General features: G+C 34.9%; 1 protein-coding gene and 1 non-coding gene across 2 annotated transcripts in view; both read left to right on the forward strand.

Moving 5' to 3' along the window:
- LOC118190944 (uncharacterized) overlaps positions 1-27,118 on the forward strand; it is a 293,777-nt gene that overhangs the window by 211,859 nt on the left and 54,800 nt on the right. The window contains exons 5-7 of the mRNA XM_085812896.1: positions 16,375-16,545; positions 18,263-18,384; positions 20,351-20,465. Coding sequence (XP_085669022.1) covers positions 16,375-16,545; positions 18,263-18,384; positions 20,351-20,465 — 408 coding nt within the window. The remainder of the gene's footprint in view (positions 1-16,374; positions 16,546-18,262; positions 18,385-20,350; positions 20,466-27,118) is intronic.
- On the forward strand, positions 19,712-19,784 carry TRNAK-CUU (transfer RNA lysine (anticodon CUU)). The gene has a single exon. It is a non-coding gene; the product is annotated as a tRNA-Lys (tRNA).

The raw sequence follows: 27,118 nt of genomic DNA on the forward strand, positions 1-27,118 counted from the left end.
ACGCCGCGATTTAACGTTGGCTAGCGAAATTACTAAAGCCGGAATAATCGCTGGCAAAGTTGAGCAATCAAACGAAATCTGCAGGCGACGCTGCCAAAAACTCTTAACACTAAAACATTCAAAACCATCAGCTTAAATTCTCAAACAATTAATTTGCTATTTAGTGAGGACTATATAAAAGAAAATATGTATTAAGGATTTTAAACAATAAGCGGTATTTAATTCGAAGTTCCACTGACTTTGTTAGAGAGCCAGAGATCCTGAATAGCGCGAGTTTGTTTTTTGGCTACTACACTCACTCTAAGCTATTACAGTATAAAGTCCATAATCCGGACTCGTCGGAACTTTGGCGATTCCGGATTAAGAATTTTTTCGGATTATAGATCATCACATTAAATCTGGTATGATGGCATGCAGAAATTATACAATTAAACATATGAAACCGTAATTTATGAAATAAAGAGCAATTAGGATCTAAAGGGTATCGAAATTTATAAAAAAAGCTTAATATTTATTTGTTTACTTTATTAAACATTTTTCAAGTTGTTTAAGTTGCTTCGTTTTTTGTGTTAAACGCGCATGCGTAAACATTAAACGGCATGCGCAAAGCATACCAAAAAATGTTTGTGGCTTTGAGGTCCGGATTATAGATCATTCCGGATAATGGACGTCCGGATTACAGACTTTGTACTCTACTATGCTCGGCCGTATTTCAGGCCAGTTTAGTTGACATTTAGGGGCCAACTACTTAGAATTTTCATAGCTTCGGCTATATCTTTTTAGTTAAGCGTTAGTTAAGTTTTGTTCCTTTTATATTTGAGTTCAAGCCCAAGTGGAGGCTTTGCTGTACGCTCTGAGAAAGGGGCCGACTGTTTAAATCTTATTTTGAGAAATAAAGGGTAATTAACCCTTCTTGAGTTTACGTCTCTGTTTCTGAACTAAAGCGATTATTCGCTTACCAGTTCACGAGGTTCGTATACACTTAGTTGTTCGAGAAAAGTTTGGAACCCTACAAAATATTTAATTTGCAAAATTAGATTTATTTTTAGTTTATCGTTAATAGTTTTTGTAGTGCTCAAGGCAATGCTGGACATTTCCAAGATTGCTTTCTATTGCGACATGTTAGGGAAAAACATGGTAACATAAAGGGATTTTACTGCCGCAATAAAGAGTTAAGATTTGCAAAGGATTTGATGACCTTCATAAATGGCCATAGAATAATACTGGGAATTTTGATTTGATGATTTAACTGTATCTTTGTTTTAATCTCTGTTGGCTGTGCTGCATTTGCCATGAGGCTAATTATTATCGGCTAGGAGTGCTGCAGTACAGTCGTACGTTACATTATATCGATAGCACCAGCAGTATGCTTCACAGCGTTCTTTCAAAGCCTTCTCAAACTTAATTTCCTTGTTTCTTACGGCGAGAAAAGATAAATATTCGTTATTTATAGGATGATTTAAAAGCGATATAAAAATTTGGGGCGCCATGCCCGGGCGTTGTGAATCTAGGTAGTAATCAGTTCAAGAACAGAAGTATACTGTTTTATGATTGTAACAGTGGAAAAGTATTGGACAATGTTAAGACAAGGTTAATAACAATGCAAAAGTACCTGTTCTCTAAATGATTCATATTCAATTCTAAACTCAAGAAATGGGAAAAGAATTGCCATCACGAACGCTTTTAAAGTCGTTCATTTGTCAAAGACAGTTGCAAGCGCTTTCTAGAAGAGAAGTAACCCCCCTCCCTTTGCCCCGATGTTCGAAATTCTTCCCAGAGAGAATGCCCCATCGGGAACCCCCTACTCCACGCAGGTTTCTAACCAGAGCTGATAATTTTTCGCTGTAAAGAATGATCTTTTAAAAAGAAAATAACGGGAATAGGGACAAGGGGAAACAAATCCCTTGTCTCTTCGCATGTTATCTCCTGTCCTTCCTCCGGTGCAGAGGTGCTGAAGCGTAAAATTGCAGTTCCCGAATAAACAGATTACGTCTGTGTCGTAATTCACTGTTTATCGCAACCTGGAAATTACCGCCACGTTTCTGCTCGGATTAACAGAGCTGCAGACACACGGGAGTGAGTACCTTTAACGTATAAACAGGCTTGTGGTGTTACCATTTTCCTAGCATCTTGGAAAGCTTTTTGGGGGCTGGCATAGTTAATTAGAATAATTAAATATTGCTGCTTCATGCAGAAAGAGACTTGGGGGCGAGGGAAAAGACATCTCAGGACACTTTTCTTGAAGAAAGTGTGAGCGCAGATCGAGTGAGTTTTAAATTAGATACCGTGAGTAATGCGTCGACGGTAATGGTGCATTCGTAGAATCTCATATTGTAATTATTGCATTAATAATGGCATTAGTTGCGGATTTATGCAACATAAATTGTTATGCTTTTGCAGAAACAATTAACGGTCATGCGTTACGAGAGTTTCGGAAGCTAAAGGAAGGCTTCTGCAAGGAATAAAATTGTTCATTAAATTAAATATGTATCTTATATAAAAATATTTCTTCTTTTTTATTTATTTATTCATTTATTTTTGTTGTTCCACGACATCTTGAGAAATATGTTTTAAAGATATCGACATCGCAATCTGTCATCTTTCGTTAAATAATTAATCTTCCTTAAAATATTCCTGATATATTTTTGAGATCACACAGAGAAAATATTGTGTTCCGGCGCTAATGGTACATTAATTTCATCAATTAGTTTCAGCAGATCAACAATTATATTTTTCTAAATGATCAACAATTCAATTTTTCTGAATGAAATACCATCGCTTTACCCACAGTGCCATCCATCTGTGAGACTCCACCAGGACAAAGCTAGCAGTCACACATCAAAACCCACTGTCAATTTCCTAAAATAAATGGAACAAAAAACTGGTGTCAAGGCCATACCCTTCACTGATATCCCTACTAAATCTCCCGATATGTCAGCTATGGATTTTTGTACTTTCGGACTTTTAAAAACTGCATTACCCAAACGTTGTCCCCAAACCTTAACAGGACTCTGGAAAGCTGTTCGGGAGGAATGGGATAGAATATCTCTTCTGCCACTTCAAAAGGCATTATTATCCTGGAAATTGCGGTGTTGAAAGATAGTTCCGAATAAGGGATGTCAAATAGAACATTTAAACCACAAGAATTTTATGTAATTTAGTTTTGTGAATACAATATACATCGTCTAAAAAGTGTGTGAACAGCCTCTGTATAATGATAAGTAAGTGTGATGTATAACAGTTGACTTGAACCAGACTTTCTTGGTTGCAAAACTTTGTAAATATGTATTGAAATGTATTGTTGAATTTAAAGTTTTGAATTGAATTAACGAATTTTGTTTTGAACTGTTTTTTAAAATATCATTAAATATTCTTTAATGATATTTTGAAAAACGGTTGTTTTTGCAAATTTATTTATTTCCTGTGAACGTAGTCCTAGTCTCAGAGCTCAAATTGTAAGGATCCGGTACTACTTAGTTTTCGAGATAAATTATAATTTCAGCCAGAGCGCACCGGAACCGTATATAAAAGGGACTTGTAATTCCAGCCAAAGCTCCAAATAAGGCAAGGCCCGATACATTTTTTTTCTACTTAACAATTTAAAATTATTAGTCCAAAGGGATTTGAGTCCCGAAGGACTATTAGTTTCGTTTTGGCATTTTGCGTCGGACTCATAAATGTCGGTTCACTTTTCAAACTGTTGCCACAAAATGTTAGAGTCCTGCATTATATTTGAAGAAATTAAATAATGAAAAATCTGCATAAATGTATGTATATTTCTCGTATTGTGATAAAACAACGGTACATAGAGTCATCGAATTTTGAATAACGTAATCCTCCAACGAATATGAGCATGTGGAAGACCAAATTTGAAATTTGAAATTTGTTTTATGATCGATTTCCTATTTTTTAAAACTTTGACGAATTTTTGATTAACAAACTCAAGGATTTCAAAGCGAGCAATGGCAACGTTGTGCAGAAAAAACATTTTTATCTCCAGCGCGTGAGTCTCTGTATCGGAAATTCTAAAGATATGCTCAATTTAAAATTATTTTCTGATATTGCCTTTGAGCTGAATTTAATGGTTTAAATGGGAAGAACATGATATTCAATAAATAAAGGTTACACTCAAAATGTTGAAAATCGTCCCTTTAGACGTAATTTAAAATCTGAAACATTTCAGATTTTTTTTTTAATAATTTATTACATTTCTCTTTATTTATTTCTCTTTATTTTAATTTATTAGATTTTTCTTAATTTAAATTTATTATTTAATTAATTAATTTAATTTAATGAATTAATTAGTTAAGTGATTAATTGACTTAAAATTAAGCTTAATTTTAAATTTATTTTTTATTACTATTTCATTTATTTTATTTTTTCCTTTTCTTCCGCGCAATCTTGCATAGGGCTCCGGCACTTCTATTTATGGAAATTAAGCCCCGGATGGCTTAGCCTCTAGAATTTTATGCATTTCCTTATTTTTGGAAATGTTCTTCATGTCGGTGTACTATTTATCTCTTGATTTTTAATCAACAGAATAATTTGCTGATTTATTTATTTTTATTCAAAACCGTAAAACATAATTAAGATCCTGATTAGCAACTCCAAAAAAGAAAGCAATTTTCATGTCCGAATACTATGGTTACCTCAACAATTTCATTTGTAAAACGTATTAGAGTTTCAATTCTTCTTTTTCCCATGTGCCCCCCCCCCAAATATGGATATTTAAAGTGTCCACGTTTTAAGATATTTTTATTATTTTAAAATGAGATACTTTAAACAATTCTGAATATATACATTCAATAAAAATGTTATAATATAATATGACCGCAATTAAAAGCAACAATCTAAATTTCATAAATTGTAATAGGGAGCCTATGACAACTATCAGGAAACTCACTTTGGTAGCAAGGTAATACAGTGGTGGCCAAAATTGTGGACACTTTTGGAAATTTTTATGTTTTTGAACTTTGTATGCTTATAGAAAACGTTACGTTTCGCAAAATGAAAACTTTTATATATCATTTTCACTTCATTCTATAACGGCATTTTATTCATTTTATAATGGCAGAAGAGATATTCTATCCCATTCCTCTCGAACAGCTTTCCAGAGTCCTGTTAAGGTTTTGGGACAATGTTTGGATAATGCAGTTTTTATAAGTCCGAAAGTACAAAAATCCATAGGTGACACATCGGGAGATTGAGTAGGGATATCAGTGAAGGGTATGGCCTTGATACCAGTTTTTTGTTCCATTTCTTTAAGGAAATTGACCGTGGATTTTGATGTGTGACTGCTAGCTTTGTCCTGGTGGAGTCTCACAGATGGATGGCACTGTGGGTAAAGCGATGGTATTTCATTCAGAAAAATTGGCGATAAAATATGTTCCTGATAGTATTTGGAGTTAATCGTGACACTTTTTTGTACTCTCTTTATTTTTAACTTGCCATTATAAGAAAAACCAGCAACGATCATGAATGCCTTAGAAAAACGTTCTTTCGATTCTTTGAACCATGTACTTAAATTTTTTCTCTTCTCTTTTATGATAATAAATGGCTCTTTTTTTTGTTACAATCAATTAAATACACCCATGCTTCATCTATTGTGACAATTGTTTTCCGTTTTTCTTCGGATAAGTGTTTCTCATATAGAAATTCTGCACCGTGTCCTGCGTTGAGCGATATGCTTTGGAAGAAGACGATGCACATTGCGTTTTTTCGCTTTCTTAAGATTTAAATCAACGTTTATTATTTTGTTTACAGTGGACACCGAGCATTTTAATGATTTTGCAACTATCCTTTGACTAGGGGGATTTCCTTTTAACGTTAAACAACGTAACTTTGCAATAGTTGAAAGATGTCCGTTTTTTCCTTGGATATTTGTTTGGAATTTCTGTCCCATTTGAGGCTCCAATTTGGCGTTTTTTCCTTTCTTGTTGATGATATTACCTATCGACGCTTTAGATATCACAAAACCATGACTCTCACATCGTTTTTGGATAAAGGAGTATGCATATTTCTCTTCGGAAAGAGCGTAAATGTAGCCTTCCAACCATTGCTTTGTTAAATTCGCCACTTTGAATAAAAACAAAACTTTCAAGGCACAGACGATAATTTTGACTTTTAAAAGCATAGTACAATTGCAATTACTTCTTTTGCAGCAAACGATGTTTTATTACCGCTTACCAAAATCGTCTGAAAAATGTGCGAACATCCTCTGTAGAATACTAAAGTAACTATTATACTCATTAATAGAAAATAAATTAAAATTCATTAATAGAAATAAACATTAATAGATTATAATTTATACAATACACTTAATGGAGTACTGTACATACACTGAAATAAAATGGCGAATACTACAATATAACAATTATTATACAATGTGCTTAGCAGAAAGTTGGCTCTGCGGCTAGGAATATTTGTTAAAAACTGTTACATTTTGCACAATACTAGAAACTGTAATCAAACATTTGCGCCCAATATTTCATGGTACTAGCCGAAAAACATAAAATGACTGCTTATATAAAAGTAAATAAATGCGTGCAATAGACGCAAACAGAGGGTCATTAATATAAAAATAGTAATAACGTGTTGTGGGCACCCTAATTGGTACTTATTTATTGCACATCATTATCGAATATTTTGGAGCAAAAATGTTATCTTCTTTACCTGTATTTGTAAGTAGGCGGGAAGTGAAAATGCATAAAAAAGTATTCCTTTTAAACTTATTATTTTATTTCAGCAAAGTGCACCTGTAGTAAATATCATTGAAAATGTAATAGTAAATCAGCATTTGGTAAATCTTTGGATTATGGTAACTTGGCGATTTTTTGGCGAAAATTTGGCGACCAATTCTGCTACAGCAACCTGCTAGTTTTTGTCTGGACGCCATTTTGTTTTCACGGAGTAAAAGTTTTTTTTTTTTTTTTTTTAACTCAACATTTTTTTCCAACAATCTGCTAGCCGAATGCTAGAACTTTTATGGAACAAAAGTGCTTAATCATGACGAAGATTAGGTGCGAAATTGGGAGAAGTGCAGAATCACAAACTGCTTGCCGCGTTTTTAAGAATTGCACATACACGGTAACCATGTACACGTCGACCTATTTTCACTTAAAAAAACACCCCAGAATTGCACAAAAATGGCATTGCGCACACTCTTGACTTTATCCATGTACACTGCTAAAGTCCTAGCTAGTAACCTTTATCGCCTTACCAAAATGTCGCCAAACTACTTGTTACCGTATTCCAAAGATTAGCCCAGCATTTGAAATAAATTATTTATGAATGGCTAAAAAGGAGATTGTTTGCACATGACAATGTATTATTCATTTCCTTTTTTACGGCGCTTAATGTTGCGTACGAACCGGATGTCACTGCTATCCCAAAAAATGTCGTGGACATTGTCCTCTTTCTCTGTTAATGAAATTCTCTCCGTGATCCTTAAAAGAAAACTCTGACGTCTGTCCTGTCGTGCTGAATTACGCAGCAAAAAATGCTGATGTATCTGATGCAGGTTTACCTGACGAAATCTGTTGTTAATACTTGTATTCATGTTTTTGCTAAGCTGTTATATATAAAGATGCTCAGGTTGTGTGTGCGTGTCATAGTATGTCACGAATAAAAGTTGTTTAGAATTTATGCCAAAAAAAGTGGTTGGAAGCTGACTTTGCCTGCTTGTGTTAAATCAAAATGACAAGCGTAAAAAGAGAAAGGAAATATTTATAATAAATTCGTATAAAAAAGGGTTCTTATAAAAACCATCAGGTGCAAATTCCTTCCATTAAAGGATTTAAAGAGCACAAGAACATATGTGCGAAGACAAAGGAAAAAAAAATAGTTAATTTTCATTTTATATAAATATTTGAAATAACTTTGTGCTTTTATAAAATACGGTTTGAATGGCGACGCGTTGCTGATATAAATATATTCTGGAAATTATTCAACTGCATATAACGGATATTCCAAGCATTTCTCAAAATCTGAGTTTTTTTTAATTTTTTTTTTTTTTTTTTTTTTTTTTTTTTTTTTTTTTTATTTTCCGTTTCAACTAACATTGAAAGATATCCTAAGTATGCTTTTGATTGCTTGACTTTTTGATATGACTCTAATAGTGGGACTAAAAATATTTTGCAAAAAATTTAAATTGAAGAATCTCGAAGTTTGGTTACTTTTTTTTTTTTTTTTTTTTTTTTTAAGTTTATTTACCTTTAAATGAGCTGCAATATATATGTGCTTAAAATATGACAAAGTAGTGTAATTAGCAGATTGTACGTAAAACAGTTTCGTAATATGTTTCTAAAGTGAATAACTAAAATAAGAGCTTAATATGAGGAGACATTAATTCTCAATGAAGCATCTTTTCAGAAATTGGAGTTTATTAGCTACGTTCAAGAGAGGAATTTTATTAGTAAATATATTTTAAATTATTACCATTAATAAACTGGTAATCCATGTAACTACGCAGTAGTTATTGCTGCAGTCTTCAGTTGAAAAGATACGGTTTTAGCTTGGTAATCATTCTATAGTGTATAATTTATATGTTTCATGTTACTTTCGAAATCGCTTATAATGAGCGTGAATGGCCCGCGATATTTGCTCGTTATAACCGAGTGCTCGTAAAAACAGGTTCGTGAAAAAACGATAAAAGTTCATGCATACTTAATATATTATATAAATACATTATTTGTTTTTTACTTTTGTACAGTGCAAAAAGAAGTTGGTTAATTTGTTTCTAGTATTATTGTTCTTCGGAATAGACTCATGGTCCGAAAACTTTGCCATTAGCTCTCCTGGTTTAAAAAATATTTTGAAGTTTTTCTGCCCACTCAGAAGCCATTTTGATGGCGGTTTAACTTGAAATTCTTCACATTCGTCGTTTTCATCGGCGCTTTTATTATTTTTTCACCTACTTTAGCTTGAATTCCATTTACAATATTCTTGGGGGCAGGTATCTCGGTAATGATAACATTGGCGTCAACAGTTACATAATTCCCCAATTTTCCAAGATGTCAACTTTTTCCTCAGCGATTTGCTTCTCTTGAGAAATGTCCAATCCAGCCTTTCGAAAGCAATACATGTTGATGTAAAATTTTTCCTATGCATCGCTCACTAAATGAATCGCTTCGAGTGCGTTAACATTAGCATTTCAGTTTGTTCCTATTTTTGCTGACCTATCCAGAAGCATCAAAATCATCAAGTGCTTACGAAACTTTGATTTAAAACTTATGATGATGCCTTGGTCCACAGGCTTGATAACACGTGTAGAATTCGGTGCTAAATATTTAATCCTGATTCTTCTTCAAGATAAAAAAGGCCGCTGTCATGTATGCGCAGGATTTATGTCTCATCACCAACTTTCGGTTGACTTCGGATTGTCAAAAAATTTTTTACAAGAAAGGATTAGCTGAACTGGATAGGTGGAATTCAACAGAAATTTTATGAATCTCAAAACTATTGCTCGCTATAGCCGGGGTTTGCTCATTGAAAGCAACTTATGCTTCCACAGACTTAACATACTACTGATCAAATATTTTCGATTTCCTCGTTAAATCCGGGTTCTCGTTAATTCAAGGCTTGTTATAGCGAGTTGGTCTGTATTTTTATTTCAAAATGCATATGTTTTTAAAATAGCGATCACTTGAAAGATATTCTTATTTCAGTGATTTAAAATATTTATGTTGGGAATTAAAAATTTCAACGTTCAGTTAATTCTAAATGTTGAACATAGAAAATGCTGTGGTTCGGAAAACAAATATTTATTACAAAGTAATACTCGGAGATACACGCAGAGATGCAGAGACATACAAGCAAAGTTACATGCAGATTTGCAAGCAGAGAGTGACAACGTTTAATATATAACTAGCGGGCAAGCCCGCCAGCTGAGGGGGCTGAAGCCCGCTACATTAGGGGATGGATGCCTTCGTGGTATTCGAAAGTTGGACCGAAGTACCAGTGTACAGCGATTTTTCTGGGCTGCACCGCTTTATTAACTTATGCATGCAAAAGATACTGCATACATGTTAACACATGTGGAATATCACGAAAGTACACATGCAGCCAGCCCGCTTGCCGGGATTCGAAAGTTGGACAGAACTACCAGTGTTCAGCGGATTTGAGCGGGCTTCGCCTGCTTTATTCTCGTATGCATCCAGAAGATACTGCATACGTGATATCCGTGCGTAAAATCACGAAAACACCCATGCAGACAGCCATTTCGCGGGTATTCGAAGGTTGAATCGAACTACCAGTGTTCAGCGGATTTTCGCGGGCTCCGCCCGCTTTATTCAAGTATGCCTCCAGAAGATACTGTATAAGCTAATGAATATATCGGACGTGACAGAAAGCTATACTTCCTTTTAACCAGTAAGAATGGGATTACAAATATCTCAACAGTAAACATTTTCATAAATATGAGGTAAATCCAAAAGGACTTACATTTCTGCATTATTTTTAAAGATACTATTTCAATGAAATGAAACGAATTCAAATCATTTTACGTGATAGCGCAGAGCAGGATACCAGTGTTGAAGCACGGCTGCATGCGTAATCACATAAGAAGGATTTGGAAAATTTCTTGAGGTGTTATATCCGGCTCCGCCGAAAGAAAAAAGTCCTTGTTCTGTAAAGAAAGTATGCGGACACTTATAGAAAATTATACACAGATAATAACTGCATATTGTTACTTACTTTTAACTATTGTAAAGATTACATTGACACATATAGATAAGTACGAATCCAGATACAGGTTGAAGCGAGGCCAGCACCTCTGCATTACCGTAAATGTATACTAGGTTTTTATTGTTAACTCTTAAGTCATCGTCCCAATTTTAAGGGAGAAGACACCTGAGGGCAGTTCAAAGGTCTCCCACCTGTCCTCTCCTGCAGCCTCTCGAGAGGACTTTCGGCTTGTCATCAGAACGCTCGTTTACCTAAAAGCATCGTAGCGAAGCGTTAAGACATTTATGCTTCAAAGTAAGTTATAAAATTCATGATTTAAAAATAAAATTGCAATTCGTAAAAGCGTAAGATATTTTCGTTTAAATTTAATCACAGAACTCGGACGTTCAAAAGACGTGTGTTGCCACTGGCTTGAATAAAATATTTTTATCTTCCACTTGAAAATGTGTTGTCATTCTGCAGACCGTAAAATATCTTATTTTTCTTTCAAGTTAAATATGTCTGTTGCTAATAAACTGAATGATATAAAAGCGAGAAAGCAGTTATTCATCTCTGTTCGTGAACTGTACCTGAGGAGATATACGAGTTGGAATCTTTAAAATCAGTACGACGTTTTTAATAATAACTATTTTAGACAGCTAGCTGCTTAAGTGGTTATTATATTTAAAACAATAAAAGGCGCTTATAATAAATAGACCTTGTCCTCTGAATGAAGGTGATTTCCTTGTTCTTTTCCTAGTTCTTTCCTTTTTTTTTTTTTTTTTTTGTTTTCCAAAGCCCTTGATTATACATCATTGGCCATGAGATTGAAGTGTGAAAAACAATACAAAGAGACAAAACAGTAATTAGCTTCATTACACTAATAACAATTACATCTAAACCAGAAAACGGAAAACATATGACTACATTAATAAAAATAAACACTGTGCAAGAAATTAATAAATAAGAATTTAGCCGCTGGATGTCAACTCCATCAACTCTGTAGCCCGCCAATATCGAACGTATAGGTTTTCTTCCTTCCATGAGGAATATTTTAGCAAATAATCTCTGCACATCCAAACCTTCTGATTGCACAAAGTCCACAAAGATCTATCATAATACATAACAATGCAGTGTAAATGTTTTAGCGAATGTCCGGTCTCCAAACGGAACTCTGTAACTGCGATGATCTTGGAGAGTGCGAGGTAATAGTGGGATCGGAGAGTAATGTCGTTTCTGCGCCTGTCGACAACAACAAGCTAAGAGCAGAAGTGGAAGCAAATCCATGTCAAACACTCTTAACCAACCTTGGTCGACCATCCAAGAACATTTAAAGCAGGATGGAAAAATAAGCAAACCAGGTGTTTGAGTGCCCCATAATATGTCCGAAAAGAACAAAGCCCAACCTATCCATCACGTGCACGTATTGCTTCAACGGCACCCTACAGAACCTTTTTTTGATCGTTTGATTAGTGGAGACAAAAAAATATAAGTCTTATCTGATAATGCAAAACTCAAAAGGCAGTTTTAATAGGGGTTACGAAGAGTTTACATCCCTAAAAGGCGCTTTTGGTTGTTTGATGGAGTATTCGCGGAATTGTTCATTTTGAATTGCTGAAACCTGGACAAACTGTTAAGGGGTCTGATACACCTTAAAACCCATAAGATGTTCGAATAGGTGACTGTTGCAAAAATTGAGATAACATATTTATTTTAAAAGCAATTACTACCAACTTTTAACAGATGACTACATAATATAGCTGCTTTCTGAAATAGTAATCAGAAAGTTTGTGTTGCCCCAAATATTTTTATAATTTAATCCGCTTTGTGACAACATTTTTCGTCATGTTTCAACTTGCGCGCACATTTTAAAACATTCTGTTTCATAATTTAATTCCATATTTAATATATAGCTTTTATAACGTCTGGAAACTACCGTGAACCTAAAATTCTAAAAATTTCATGTTAAATTTTTATTTTATTTTGAGTTGAGTTTATAAAATGTGTTTTATTAAAAAAATTTGTAATGTTTTCGTCCATAAAATTTTTCAATATTAAAATATTCATCAGATTGTTGGTTCAGTTAGAAAATAGTGCCCCTATAAAGAATTCCATCAAATTTCAAGTATGTACCATTAGCCGTTTTTAAAATATCATGCGCGCAAGGTGGAAATAGGGCGAAATATTTTGTCACAAAGAGGATTAAATTACAAAAATATTTGTGGCAACACAAACTTTCTGGTTACTAGTTTTCAAAGCAGCTATATCATGAAGTCAGCTGTAAAAAGTTGGAAGTAATTGCTTTTAAAATAAATAAAATATCCCAATTCTTGCAATAGTCACATATTCGAAGATCATGAGGAGTTTAAGGTGTATGAGTCCCCTTAATGCAGACCTTTATTGTGAACAATTGGATGGAGTGAACCAATCTTTAACTGAAAAATATCAATTGTCAACAGAAAAGGCGTCATTCTGCAACACGACAATGCAAGACCACACTGTGCAAGACGAACACTGGAAGAAATGAATGAATTAGGTGGGAGGTACTACCATACTCACCCACCATACTCTCCCGATATCGCAACATTGGTTTTCCATTTATTCGGATCCCTACAACATTTTCTGAGTGGCAAAAAATTTGAAAATTTGGATGATGTCCAAAATGTCCTCTCGAGAGATTTTACTCAAAACCCAATTGATTTTTATCGGTCCGGGATTGAAAATCTGCTCATTAGATGGCGAAAGGTTGTTGATAACGAGGGTGTTTATATTATTGATTAAAAATAAAAACTTGTTAAAAATGTATTCGTTTGAATTTAAAGTAAGAAAGCGACATTACTTTCCGGTCCCCCTGTTATTTCAGATCGAATCTTTATTCTTAATTTCTTCAATTCCTGGCGAAACTCTGAATCACATAATTGGAATTAACCAGCTTGACTAAAACAGACTCACTGCCAGTTCTGTTAGTTAGGCTTATGATCTAATAAAAAAACATTGTTAGCAGCTTTAATTTGCTGAATCATCACTCCGCACGGCCGACATTAACAGGAACTGTCAACAGATTATGCACATTGCTATGTTCATTTGGAAGCAATCCATGTAGTTTGTAAGTTTTTTAGCAATCCAGAAGCTTCAACTTGTATTTTGGTTTCGTCTAAAATTAGATCGAGGAACACCTGGGATATAAATCGTCTCCAAGATCTTTCCTGTTATCAACTGGAAATTAGATCTGTCAAGAAGTACCAATTTTTCTGTCAGTTCTTATGAAGTTCAGTTCTGTCAGTTCTTAAACTGTTGGGTATTTTGAAGGAAAGCTGCATTTCATAGAAAAATTCATTGCAGCATTAAAACGAACGAAACAACATTATCCAAAGTTGCTAGAAAACAGACTTCCTGAAATGCACTCCTTCAGGTGACTCTTTCTTATTTTATAGTGATAAATTGGCATCCTAATCATAAGAAACCTCCTTTTGCATTTTGCATTCCCTGCGTCTTCCAGATAGCTTAATTTCTGTTTTTGAAGAAGGAAAATACTTCTCTCCACATATTTTTCCAGCTATTGTGAAGATCTGCCAATTCTGAAATTAAGGATATTCATTCACCTTAAAACCCATAAGATCTTCGAATATGTGGCTATTGCAAGAATTGGGATAACGTATTTATTTTAAATGCAATTACTTCCAACGTTTTACAGCTGACTACATAATATAGCTGCTTTCTGAAATAGTAAGCAGAAATTTTATGTTGCCACGAATATTTTTATAATTTAATCCGCTTTATGACACAATTTTTCGTCATGTTTCCACCTTGCGAGCACAGTTTAAAACATTCTGTTTCATAATTTAATTCCATATTTAATATATAGCTTTTATAACATTTAGAAACTACTGTGAACCAAAAATTCTAAGAATTTCATGTTAAAGTTTTATTTTATTTGGAGTTGAGTTTAAAAAATGTATTTTATTTAAAAAATGTGTAATGTTTTCGTGCATAAAATTTTTTAATATTAAAATATTAATCAGATTTTTGGTTCAGGTAGAAATAGTGTCCATATAAAGAATTCCATCCAATTTCAATTAGTACCATTAGCCATTTTTAAAATATCATGCGTGCAAGGTGGAAACATGACGAAAAATTTTGTCACAAAGCGGATTAAATTACAAAAATATTTGTGGCAACACAAACTCTCTGGTTATTAATTTCTAAAGCAGTTATATTATGTAGTCAGCTGTAAAAAGTTGGAAGTAACTGCTTTTAAAATAAATAAAATATACTAGTTTTTGCAACAATCACATATTCAAAGATCATAAGGTGTTTAAGCTGTATGAGCCCCTTTAAGGCTTTTATTTTGGACACTTCCACATCCAGTGCTGCATTTCTGAAACTGATAAATCTGGTACAGTAAGTCTGGTGTAAGTGGTTAACACCTGGAAGATCCATGATCCGAATCCTGCCGAAAGCAAACCTGAGTCTTCAATTTTCTTTCTCCGCAGAACTTAATTATTCTGTGCAATAATGACTAAATTAAGAATATGAAGGATGATGCCTCGTCACCACTTGGATTCGTCGACTGATTCTCACCCCTCTTCCCATTCAACCTTTACGTGGGGGAAATAAAGAATCATTCCATTTCTCCGCGCTTTTTCTCGTGGTATAATTGATTAAAACGCTCAGTTATAAGTTAGAAGATCCGTGGTTCAGATCCTGGGGAGATTTGTTGAGTATATATAATTGAGTTTTTAAGATTCCTTCTTCTTAAAATATAATAGAAAATATTTGCTCACATTTATAATTTGAACCGAATGTGGACAAAATGGAAAAACTAATTTTTCAGAAGTATGGGTTAGGGATCCGCGTTGCCAATCTTATCGATTTCTCTTTGAAGTTACGTTACAATTTTTTATTTTTTCAAAATAAAAATGCATGTTAATTACTGCAACTTTAATCCAACAAAATGCCATTCATTGTTATTAATTATTTTCAGTTGTAATATATTTTGGTTCTTCAAGTGTTCGTTTCATATTTACGTTTTATGATAATTTACTTTTACATATTATACTTTAGTTTCGGAATTCAGGCGACTCATTTGAAATTATGAAATGAATCACGCCGTGGCACACAGGTCATAGGTTGCCGAGGCCCAGATTATACCATAGTTGAATTAATATTGTAAAGGAAAACGTATAACATATTTTAATAGCCTGACGAAAAATGTTTTCCATAGTTTTTAAGCGTTTTATATTGAAAGCATCTGTTTGTAGTTCATCTGTAAACAATGTTAGTTTAATGAACTCATTTTAAGCGGGAATGGTTATAAACGTGATTGTTTTCGAAGGTTTTATATAGCTGAAAAGTAATTAGTTATGTTTCTTAAATTAATTGTTTTAAGATTCTGTGGTTTCTACTAAAGGACCGGAAAAAGATAACAGAGTTTCTCAAGCGGATCACGGCTCTGAATGGATCTTTATATTATGTTCCTTTACACTTGTTGCCCTACGTTTCGTTTTTAATTTTAAGTCAGTATACGTAACTTTATAGAGCGAGTTCTTACGTTTTATGAAATCATAAGTTACATATAACAGGAGTTTGAGAAATATATCAAGTTAAAATTATTACCAATATAAGCGTTTTATAAGCTTTAATGAATGTAAGCTTTTAAATTTAAACGTTGAAAAGTAAAAGGTTTTAAATGTAATTTTTTGGTGTATGCAGTGGATGCTGAGCCAGTGTCGTGTGAACTTCGTGGCCCTTTCACCTTCACATATACCAGAGGACGAGGAGAGTGTCACTATCCCGTATCCACCATAGATTCTTGCACCGATGATTCTCATTTACTGTTCAGGTTCCAAGCTTGTGCTGATGTCTTAGGCACAGAAAGCAGTGGTAAGAAAAGATTCATTTTTATTTATATTGTTGCGTTTTTCTTTTTATTCTTCTGACACCAGTTGTTACGTTATTTTCTTCCTTCACGTTCGTACAGGGTTCGTGTGGATTTGCAGTGAATAACGACAACACTTGATGAAGTATCGAAACACACTTTATTTGGCCAATATTAATCAGGACAGATCCAAAGTCACTTTTTACAGTTGTCGAAGACCTACTATAAACACGCTGGAACAATCAGCGACACAGCCTTCACACTGTCAGGCAAGTACACTGTAGCCAGCATACCACGAACTCCAAATCACCACCTTCTGCAACTTCGGGCGGGTCAAGCTAGAGCTTATTGAAGGGTCGAGTAGAGATATATCGTATTCTCAGATAAGAGCGGTTCTGTTTTGGTATGAATGATGGCTGTATGTTGGTTGAAAGGAGATTTGGCAAGCACTCAGAAGCAAGCTGTCCGTGGCTTACTCACATATTGGACCTACGCTAGGCACATTGTTATATATACCACGAGTTATGATCAGGGGAGCAATTTCCTGTGAGAGCACGAGCTCTCTCGTCCATATACCACACACCTTGATAGCAAATTTGTACTTCTAATTGGTAATTCCACAGTTGTGCTTCTGAGCAATATTCCAGGAAGCATTTTTCAAAAGGATAACGCTCATTCTATCACGCAAAGCGCTCTACAGAGTACCGAATCTTGCTTTGGCCTTTGAGATATTTCGATATTTTCCCATTGAGCACGTATGGGATATGATTGGACGACAAATTCAACATCATCCACAACCAGCATGGACCGTTCTGATTTGACTGACCAAGTTTTGTTACCTGTGCATGAGTTTTGCGTATACATAAGTTCAATAAAACAATCACGTTCTTCATGATGCTTCGTTTATGTATTTATTTATTTTTGCAAAATATGTATGCGCAGCAAGAGATTTCAAAAACAAAATTTCTAACATTTCTAGATACATTTATTATTTTTAAATAAATGAATTCATTGATAAACTATAAATTTAGTACATCTAATTATGGTTATCTTATTTTAAAGCTTTTTTTTTAATGCCATCATATTAATACTTCGGATTTAATTCTAATACTGATATGTTCCTTTGAATTTTTTTTGCGTATTTTGTGATATTTCACAATTTTGTCATTTTATAAAGGCATATACATGCTCTGAATTTTATTATCGAATAATAAAATTCAGATTAATATTTCCGGTATATAGTTCTAGATATAAGTAACACCACAGAAGTTTATTGGTAACCAGGTAATGGAAGCATACATTATAAATGTCTGTATAACGAGAATTTTTTCTCATATTGTTTTGAAAGTTTTGGTGCTTAGAAAATAATACATTGATTCAGATATTATGTTGTTACTTTGTTTGTTTCACGTTTGAGTGAAGGCCAAATAGCCTGGTGTCAATCTGCAAATTTAAAATGTTAATTTTTAATCATTAATAATATGCTTGTAATAATTAGCGTATGAGCAGTTTGTTTTGCAAATATTAAAAAAAACTAAATAACAGAGATTCAGAACTAATTTTTTTTTTATCTTTTCAAGTGTAATTCTGTGAATGAGAAGATACATTTTTATTCTTTTTATGAAACACATAGATATATACTGTTAAGAAGATAGTAAGACACATAATAAGAGTTCTGTTTGATAAAAAACATTTTATAACCACATTTTTTTTTGTCCTTAGTGGAGGAGCTAACATGCACAGCTGTGTGGAAAGAAGGATCTGCACATTATTTGGTGGGAAAAATATCTACTAGGAAAAGTTTTCAACAATCGTTCACAGAGAGCAATGCTTATCGATGTTTCGTAAGTTGACATTTTCTATAGACTATAGCGTGCAAATCAATCGGGAAAAAGCGATTTTTTAATAATTTATATGCGTACCTTTCATATACAGTGATAATAATAATATTAAAATTAGTAGGAAATATGTCCACCTTTAGCAGAAATAACTTCTACAATGCACTTAGGCACTAAATCTACTAGTCTCATGCCTATACTTTTTAAGTTTTTATCATGGAATCACCACGCCTTTATAGTACTCTTAATCATGCGATCTTTTGTTGTTCAATCCATTTTGCTAAGCTATTCCTTCAGAATGTGTCTTAAGTTTCCAACCAGATTAAAGTTCGTTGAATTTCCAGGCCAGTCTAGCACAATAATTTTATTCTCTAATGTGAACCTTCTGACAGATTTCGAATTGTGGCATGAAGTAAGACATGTTGAAATGTCAATTCAGAAGTCAAACAACAAAAATCAGCGTTATATTTACAAAATTTTCACAGGACTAGTTTCGATGGTTTTACCGAACCACCATCTTCAGCTGCAAAACCGCAAATGAACAAGATAGGAAATAATGATTAGATAAGATAAGAAAGCCTGGACAAGAATAAGCAAGTGGCGCCATCTGTTGGTGAAACGAGAACTAAAACATAATTTCTTTAAAGGCCGAAGGCAAATTTGGATTGGAATTAGGATCGTTAACTAGAATCATTATTTCCTATCTTGTACATTTGCGGTTTTGCAGCTGAAGATGGTGGTTCGGTAAAACCGTCTAAACTAGTCCTGTGAAAATTTTGTAAATATAACGCTGATTTTTGTTGTTTGACTTCTGAATTGGTATTTATTCGGCGTGTTATTGTGTCTTAATTATGTTGAAATGTCCCTGCGAAGGTTTTCGAGAATGGCACAATCCTATGTTTTAAAATTTCTGTATATTTTGATGAATTTATTATTCTGCAAATACGAACTAGATTTCCAGTGGCATTTGCAGTCAAAAAACCCCAAGGCATTTATTTTGGAGTTTACATTACGGTTTGTCAGAAATGTTGAGATCTTATTATCTCACCGTTGCTTCCTCTAACAACGTTAGATATGTAATATTGAAAAAATAAAAGAGTCTTATGGCTTGAAAATGACCTTTTTTTAATGACATTGTTTTAAAGCTATCTGTGGTTTTGTTTTGCATTTTTTTGGCTCCCAATAATAGCTTTAATATGAAAAATTTACTTTTGAACAGGTTTTTCTCGGATAAATATCAACACCAGTGGATAGTTGATCTCTTTTAAAGGCTTTAAGTTTTGTCGGATTAATAATTCCTTTATGGAATAGAATTTAATAAGGTATTTCTCCCGCCTTCGTGGTGTAGTGGTCAACACACTCGGCGCTTATTCGAGAGGTCCGTGGTTCGAGTCCCGGCGAAGGCATTGCACATTTTTTATGTCTTCTGCCAGAAAATAATAGCTTAATGTCGGTACAAATTGTTCAGATTTTGGAGTTTTTTTTTCTTCCACATTAGCCCTTCTTTCTGGAGAAAATAATCCAGTTTCTTTGTGTCCTTTCGGGACTCGAGGAACTCGATTTTTGAGCACAACCAGCGAATCAATATTTGTACTGTCCGATAATCTTTGCTCTTTTTTTAGTCATTATACCCATTTGTAGTGCATTGAAATGAACGAAAGCAAAACGTATTTAAAACGTATGCAAAAGTAACTTCCTCTTCTCACAGAAACAAGCTTAAAAATGGTGTAATAATTTTACCTTGTTGTCTAAATAAATTTTAAATAGCCAAAATCAGACGTCTAGACAACGTTAAGATATAAAAGACTGTTTTAAGAGACCTGCTGGAAACCAGCTTAAAATTTTCTGAAAAAAGAAAATCGCTTTGTGCCAATTAATTTGCGTACTATGTTATGTTTAAAAAAGTGTGATTTAATTTCATTGTGTTTGTTAATTACTTTCTCCTTATGTGTTTTTCATCTCGAAATAACAGGTTTTCGATTATCTGCCGGGCAAAGAACTCATTCAGATGTCTCAGTCTGCCGACGGCACATGCGACGGCCTCGTCTCGCCATGGGAAGGGTCGAAGACTATGAGACTTACGAAAAGTAAGCATAAACATTAATAAAATCGTATCTCTTACTGTTAGTGAGAAAGATGAACTATGTTTGTTAATTACGTTTGGGAAGTATAAATTCCTTGGCTTGTGGAAGAGAAAACTAAGATCGGGGATTGAGATGATAAAGTGGATATGCGAGCAATACTGGTACATTACATTCTTTACGCCGGCAGAATTAAGCTTTTCCCAAACGTATACAGTTGTAAAAAATTAAGAGAATTTGCAAATTATGTCTATTTTTACGAAGCGTATTAAACCAAAGGTAGTAAATTTGCTACAGAAGTATTATGGAAGTATTCAGAATCGAATACGTAATCCTACACGTGCTTGTCTGGGGAGCAGTGATTCTGAAGGGGATGCAAGTGCACGAAGGTTTTTCGAAGATTTGTGTGCCTGTCCACCTTCACGACATTCGTCTTGTTTCTCACGTAAATTTTATTAGGTAAAATGAATAGCCACGAACATATGGATGGCGGAATGAGATGAAGAATTGTTTGTAGATTTGAGGCACAAGCGCAGGTGGCTACAGAATTCAGTGGAATGCCTAGCGTCGTCTGCAATTTGTGGACACAGTTCCAGGACACTGGATCCATATAGAAAAGACCCGTAAATGGTAGACCAAAATCCGTAACGACGAATGAGAATCTTTATTTGGCATTTTCAGTGCGGCGATGCAAGACTGCTACTGCTTCACAGATCTCACGGGAGTTGTATGCTGCCACTGAAACCAAATTTTCTGGATCTACTGTTGCCCGAAGACTTCATGAGATAGGGCTGAATGCCAAAAGATACTGTGCTTGCGTCTCATTCACTGCAGCACCCAAGAGAATGCGTTTAGCTTGGTGCAGATCTGATTGAACCAGACTTCAGTAGAGCATCGTGACTGTCACTGATGAGCCGAGATTCAGTCTGAATACTGATTCTAGGTGTATCTGTATCTGGAAAGATCTTGGAACATGATATTAGACCTCCCTCATTAGGGAAAATGATCATTACGGGAGATGCAACATTTGTGAGCAGGCCTTACGTTGGGCAACCACACACCCCTCCATCTCTTTGACAACTGCTCCCTGATTGCTATGATGAATAGAGAAAGGATCTTGGAGCCCTATGTTTGAGTTTTGACGGGTTCAGGTAATCCTGGGGTCTTGTTAATGGGCGATGACGCTCGTCAACACAAGGCCCAGATGGTCGACGATTACATGGAAAGCGAAGTTATTCGTCGCATAAATTTGACAGCCACATCTCCTGACCTTAATCGTATACAGTATACCTGGAACGCTCTTGGAAGAGCAATTTCATCTTGTAGTCTTCCTCCGAGAACCACACTGGTGTTAAAAACTACCCTGTTGCAAGAGTAGGTTCGAATGCCACAGGGACTCCTAGTCTGCCTCCTGTCCAGTATATCGTCACGTGCAGGATCTGTCTGGTATTTAAGTTTGATACCACACCGTGGATTTTGGGCATCTCTGAACCCTGAAGTTTACTGATACTCAAGCGTAGGTAAAATGATTTTTGTACGGTGCATCTCTTTATCTGTTCTAAATGTATATTCATCCAAACTTTATTAAAAAGTGTCCATTACTTTTTCAGAAATTAGGCATAATATGCAAATTCTCTTAATTTTGCACATGTGTGTAATTACCAAAAAAATCTTTTAGTTAAAATCCTGAACATATGAAGATTAAAAACACTTGCATATTGATGAATATTAAAAAGGAAAACACAGCGCTAATTTTATCTCACCGCTAACATCTAAAAAGCAATGGTAGTTTAGTACCTTCTGCGAGGCAGAATGTTCCATAATTGGAAAAGGTAAGGTGATACAATAGAATCCCAATAATCCGGACCCTGGGATAGTTTGTTCTTTTTAAAGGCAATGCAAAATTTGATGTTAATTTATTCTCTTTTTATTTTATTCATTAATAAAAGTAATGTATAGTTATATAAAGCATAAAACAGTTTCTAACTAGATAATATATTTCAAAGAACTCTTATATTAATTTACCTAAATGTGTATATCATGTTTATTTAGTTACAATAAGTCAAGAAACATGTTATACATATTCCTTTCATCTAATTCTGCGACATATCATTATAGATAATTTTACAAATATACTCTTTATGAATATTAAAAGAAAAAAATTATTAACATGCATATGCCTTTCTATTTTTATTTTCTTTTTCCTTAAATCTAACAAGTGGGCTCTTGCATATATAGACCAAACAAACTTTTCTAGTATGCTGTTTATTTTGATTCTATTTTAAGTAGAAATAAATTTTGTATTTTGTTTTAACTAAATAATACTTCTTTCTTTAATTTTTGGGCATTAAAAAACTAATTTATTTATTTAAAGTTAAGACATCGAAGTCAATAAAAATTAATTTCATTGTTTTACACTCATGTCCATAAATTAAGGATAATGCAAAATCAGGCAAAGGAAGAGTTAGAAGCAAAACAAATTTGACTGATTTGTAAAGCTTATTTATTAAACAAAAGGTAAAGAGCAAAAAAAGATGCTATATGTTTGATATTATTAAAAAAAATAGCGATTTTTTCTCCCTGGAGCAAATTACAAAAAAAAAAAAAAAAAAAAAAAACTATTTACAAAAAATCAATATTATATGGTTGGTATGATTGTTAATACATTGTATGTCTCCCAGATCATGCAATAGATTCCGTACAACGCCTAGGCATGCTGAATATTACATTATCGATCTGATCTTGGGGATATTACACCACTCAAAAAGCAATGCTCTCCGAAGTTCCGGTAGACATGTAGGAGGAGGTTGACGGGCTGCAACTCGTCGGCCAAGCATGTCCCACACGTGCTCTACTGGATTCAAGTCCGGTGAGAATGCTGGCCAGTCCATACGGGTGATATCCTTCGATTGAAGGCATTCGCTTACGATGTTTGCACGGTGAGGACGGGCGTTGCCATCCATAAACACAAATTGTGCGCCCATGGCGCCCCGAAACAAACGTACATGTTGTTGCAGAATGACGTCCCGATAGATTTGGCTTGTCATGGTTCCAATTTGAACATGCAGGTCAGTTCCGGAACCCAGAATAATTCCACCCCAAACGAGCACACCTGCACCACCGTAACGGTGTCGTTCAGTGATGTTTTCTTGGTGGTAACGAGTACCTGGAGCTCTGCATATGAAAGTCCAGGGAGAATCAGACTGCAAGTAAACCTGGACTCGTCGGAAAACATCACACAAGCCCGCTGTTGCGGTGTCCACAATGCATGCTCTCTACTCCAGGCTAACTGCACCCGACAGTGAGTTGCAGTAAGTGGAACGAATCTGACAGGTCTACGAGCATATAGACCAATCTACCCTAAGCGTCTATACACGGTCTGCCTTGAAATTTTCGTACCAGTGGCTGAAGAGAGCTGACGAGACAGGTCTGAGGCTGTGCTCCGCCTGTTTCTTTTGGCAGGAACTGCCAAATACCGGTCCTCATTCGGGGTTGTAACTGTGGGGCGACCTGTGCTGTAACGTCTATTGACATTACAATCATTTTGGAATCGTTGCCAAAGCCTGGAGATGACACTCTGGGCAGTTCCAAGTTCGTCTGATACTTCCAGTTGGGTACGCCCACATTCCAGACGGTCGATAATTCTACCACGTAAAAAATTATCCAAATGCGTCCTTTGTGTCATAACTATTCGGTTATTGCACTGAAATGCTTATAAAGCGCCTGCGAACAATTTCACTTCTTTGCCTATATTCCTTATATATCACTCTCTTACACTCTGGTCGTTGTGACGTACCATTGGTGTCATCTGGTTACTTCTTGAAATTTGCATATGATTCTTGAAGATGTGTGTAGTGATTTTACAGGTGATATATTTATTTTAGAGTTCGATTTCCGCGTGACTCCGAATTATCCTTAATTTATGGACATGAGTGTACATTGCCCACCTCTGGTCGAGTAGATAAATATCGCTGAACAATGATTTTTCGATCCGAATTCGAATCCTAACTAAACGAATAAAGGATTAGGCTTACTTTAATAGTTATTCTCATGTGTAACATTAATATAAATTATTTTCCTCTAGAAATTCTTCTACACAGCCATTTTTTCTTATTAGAGATAATCCTCATTTGTTATAAAGTGTCTTCTTAATAGAAGCAAAGGTATCACTGACCAGTATTGTTATTATTATTTTGTTTGTTTCAGGAGAAATAAATATGGTGCTGAAACATTCATGTCTATATGGATGTCTATGTCAGTATGCAATAAGAAGCATATGTTTAGCAATAGCAATAATAATATATCTGCATACTATTAAAAATTACAGTGTAGTATTATATAATACGTAGCGTATTCGGAAACTAAGTACCGTTTCATTCTAGCGCCGTCGCAGCGCTGTGGTAGGCGTCCCACGCATGCGCACTAGTCTTTCTTGTTCACTGACTTTCAATTGTCGCCATTTGGTTGCTCTATGTTGTGTGATTAAATTTTTGAACGCGAGGAATGTTAAACCGGCCGAAATTTATCGTCAAGTGACAGAAGTTTACGGTGAATACGCGATAAGTGATGGAATGGTGAGAAAGTGGGTAAGAATGTTTAATGTAGGTCGAAGAAATGTCCACGCCGAGGCTCGGAGTGGTCGGCCTTCTGTCGTCACCGATGATTTGGTAAGGAAAGTTGATGAAGCAATTCATGAGAACAGACGCTTCACAATGACAACTCTTTCAGAGGCATTTCCACAAATTTCACGTACTGTTTTGTTCGAAATTGTGTCTGACCGCTTGAATTATCGCAAACTGTGTTCCCGATGGGTTCCAAAAATGCTCACTGATGTTCACAAAACAAAGCGATTTGGTAGTGCCCTGATATTTCTCACGCGGTAGTGATGAGGGAGAAAACTTTTTAAACCAAATTGCGACAGGTGATGAAACTTGGGTGTGTCATTTCACACCAGAATCTAAACAACAGTCGATGGAGTGGAGACACACTCATTCTCCGAGAAAACAAAAGTTCAAAGTGACAATGTCATCACAAAAAATCATGTGCACTGTCTTCTGGGATAGGAAAGGCGTTTTGCTTACTGAATTTCTTCCCAGAGGTGAAACCATTCATGCGGAACGATATTGTGAGACTTTAACAAAACTAAGGCGTGCCATTCAAAACAAACGAAGAGGAATGTTCAGTAAAGGAATTGTGCTGCTCCATGAGAATGCTCGGCACCATACTGCTGGTATCACTCAATCGTTAATTCGACAGTTTCATTGGGAGCAGTTCGATCACCCGCCGTACAGCCCGGACTTGGCGCCGTCCGACTATCACTTGTTCCTGCACATGAAGCGCGAGCTTGGTGGCAAGCGCTTTGGATCTGACGATGACACGAAAAATGCTGTGGAGTCGTGGTTATCGAAACTGGCGGGAAGTTTCTTTGACGATGGTATACAAAAACTGGTCACCCGCTATGACAAGTGTTTGATCATTGGCGGAAACTATGCTGAAAAATAGTTTAAGACATGTATTTTCATGTAAAAATAAAATTGGATTCGAAAAAATTGTTTTACTATTTTTTTTTTTTTCAAAACTGTACTTAGTTTCCGACTACGCCTCGTATAATAGTGCTCTACGTAATAAATATATGTTAAATTAATCATTAATATGCAAATGTATTTTAATAAGCTTTTAATAAGAGCAAACACTTGAAAGTATGTATGTATAGTCCCTTCAAGTGTTATTTAGAAACCACATCTAAATTTCCTAACAGTCTAGTATAATTATAATGCTGCAGCGAAGTAGATAATACTAAATAATTTATAGAATGATTATACAAGTTAATGTTGAGTTTCAGTCATAAACGTTTAGAAGCTGTTAACAGACAGGTAGCTTAGATTAGGTTGCTCGTTCTGTGGATTACCCAGGAATGAATTTATTCTATTAAGGCATTAAAGTGGAAACTGTAAACCATTTGAGAACTATATCTTGAATGCTGTTAGCTTACTATTATATGGTGAAGTTTCAGAATATAGCAATAAGACTTCGGTTACTTGAATTTCAGCTATCCGAACTCTCTAATTAATCGGTCATTCTAAGAATGATTTAATGATTTAATCCTATTCTGCTACTCATATTTTGCAAGTACTATTACAATTCGCAACGAATATTCACTCATATCTCTTTCGACTGATATGAAAAATTCCTTGAATGTAAATAAACAAATTATAGTTTTAATAACTTTGTTTAATAATTTGCCTGTTTACCTGTTTGCCTGTTTTTATGTGTTTTAATAATTTGCCTGTTTACGAACCTAATTTGTAAACAAAACAAATTGTAACTCTAATTCCCAAAATGGGAAAGGCTTTCAATCATTTGACTGAATGTTTCCCTTATGAGCGTTTTTATTGTAATCACTAACTCAGAATTTATTTACAAGGGTAATAGGGGTATGGGACTATTCGCTGTCGTCGTTTCGACGTCGTGGCGTTTCGCCGTCAATACATATTTTTCTTTACATTATCAGGACTTGTGTTCCTCTTTACTTGCTTTGGAAACATGAACTGTCCTGACTCGGAACAGGGAGCTTACTCAAGCTATGTTCAATAAATTGTGAAGTAGACAATACACAAAGGAAGGGTATACGAAACCCTTTATTTTTCTATCTTTACAGC

The sequence above is a fragment of the Stegodyphus dumicola genome, chromosome 1 (genome assembly GCF_044657685.1).
Source record: "Stegodyphus dumicola isolate Sdum_Otavi_A_Nest chromosome 1, ASM4465768v1".
NCBI classification, from domain to species: domain Eukaryota; kingdom Metazoa; phylum Arthropoda; class Arachnida; order Araneae; family Eresidae; genus Stegodyphus; species Stegodyphus dumicola.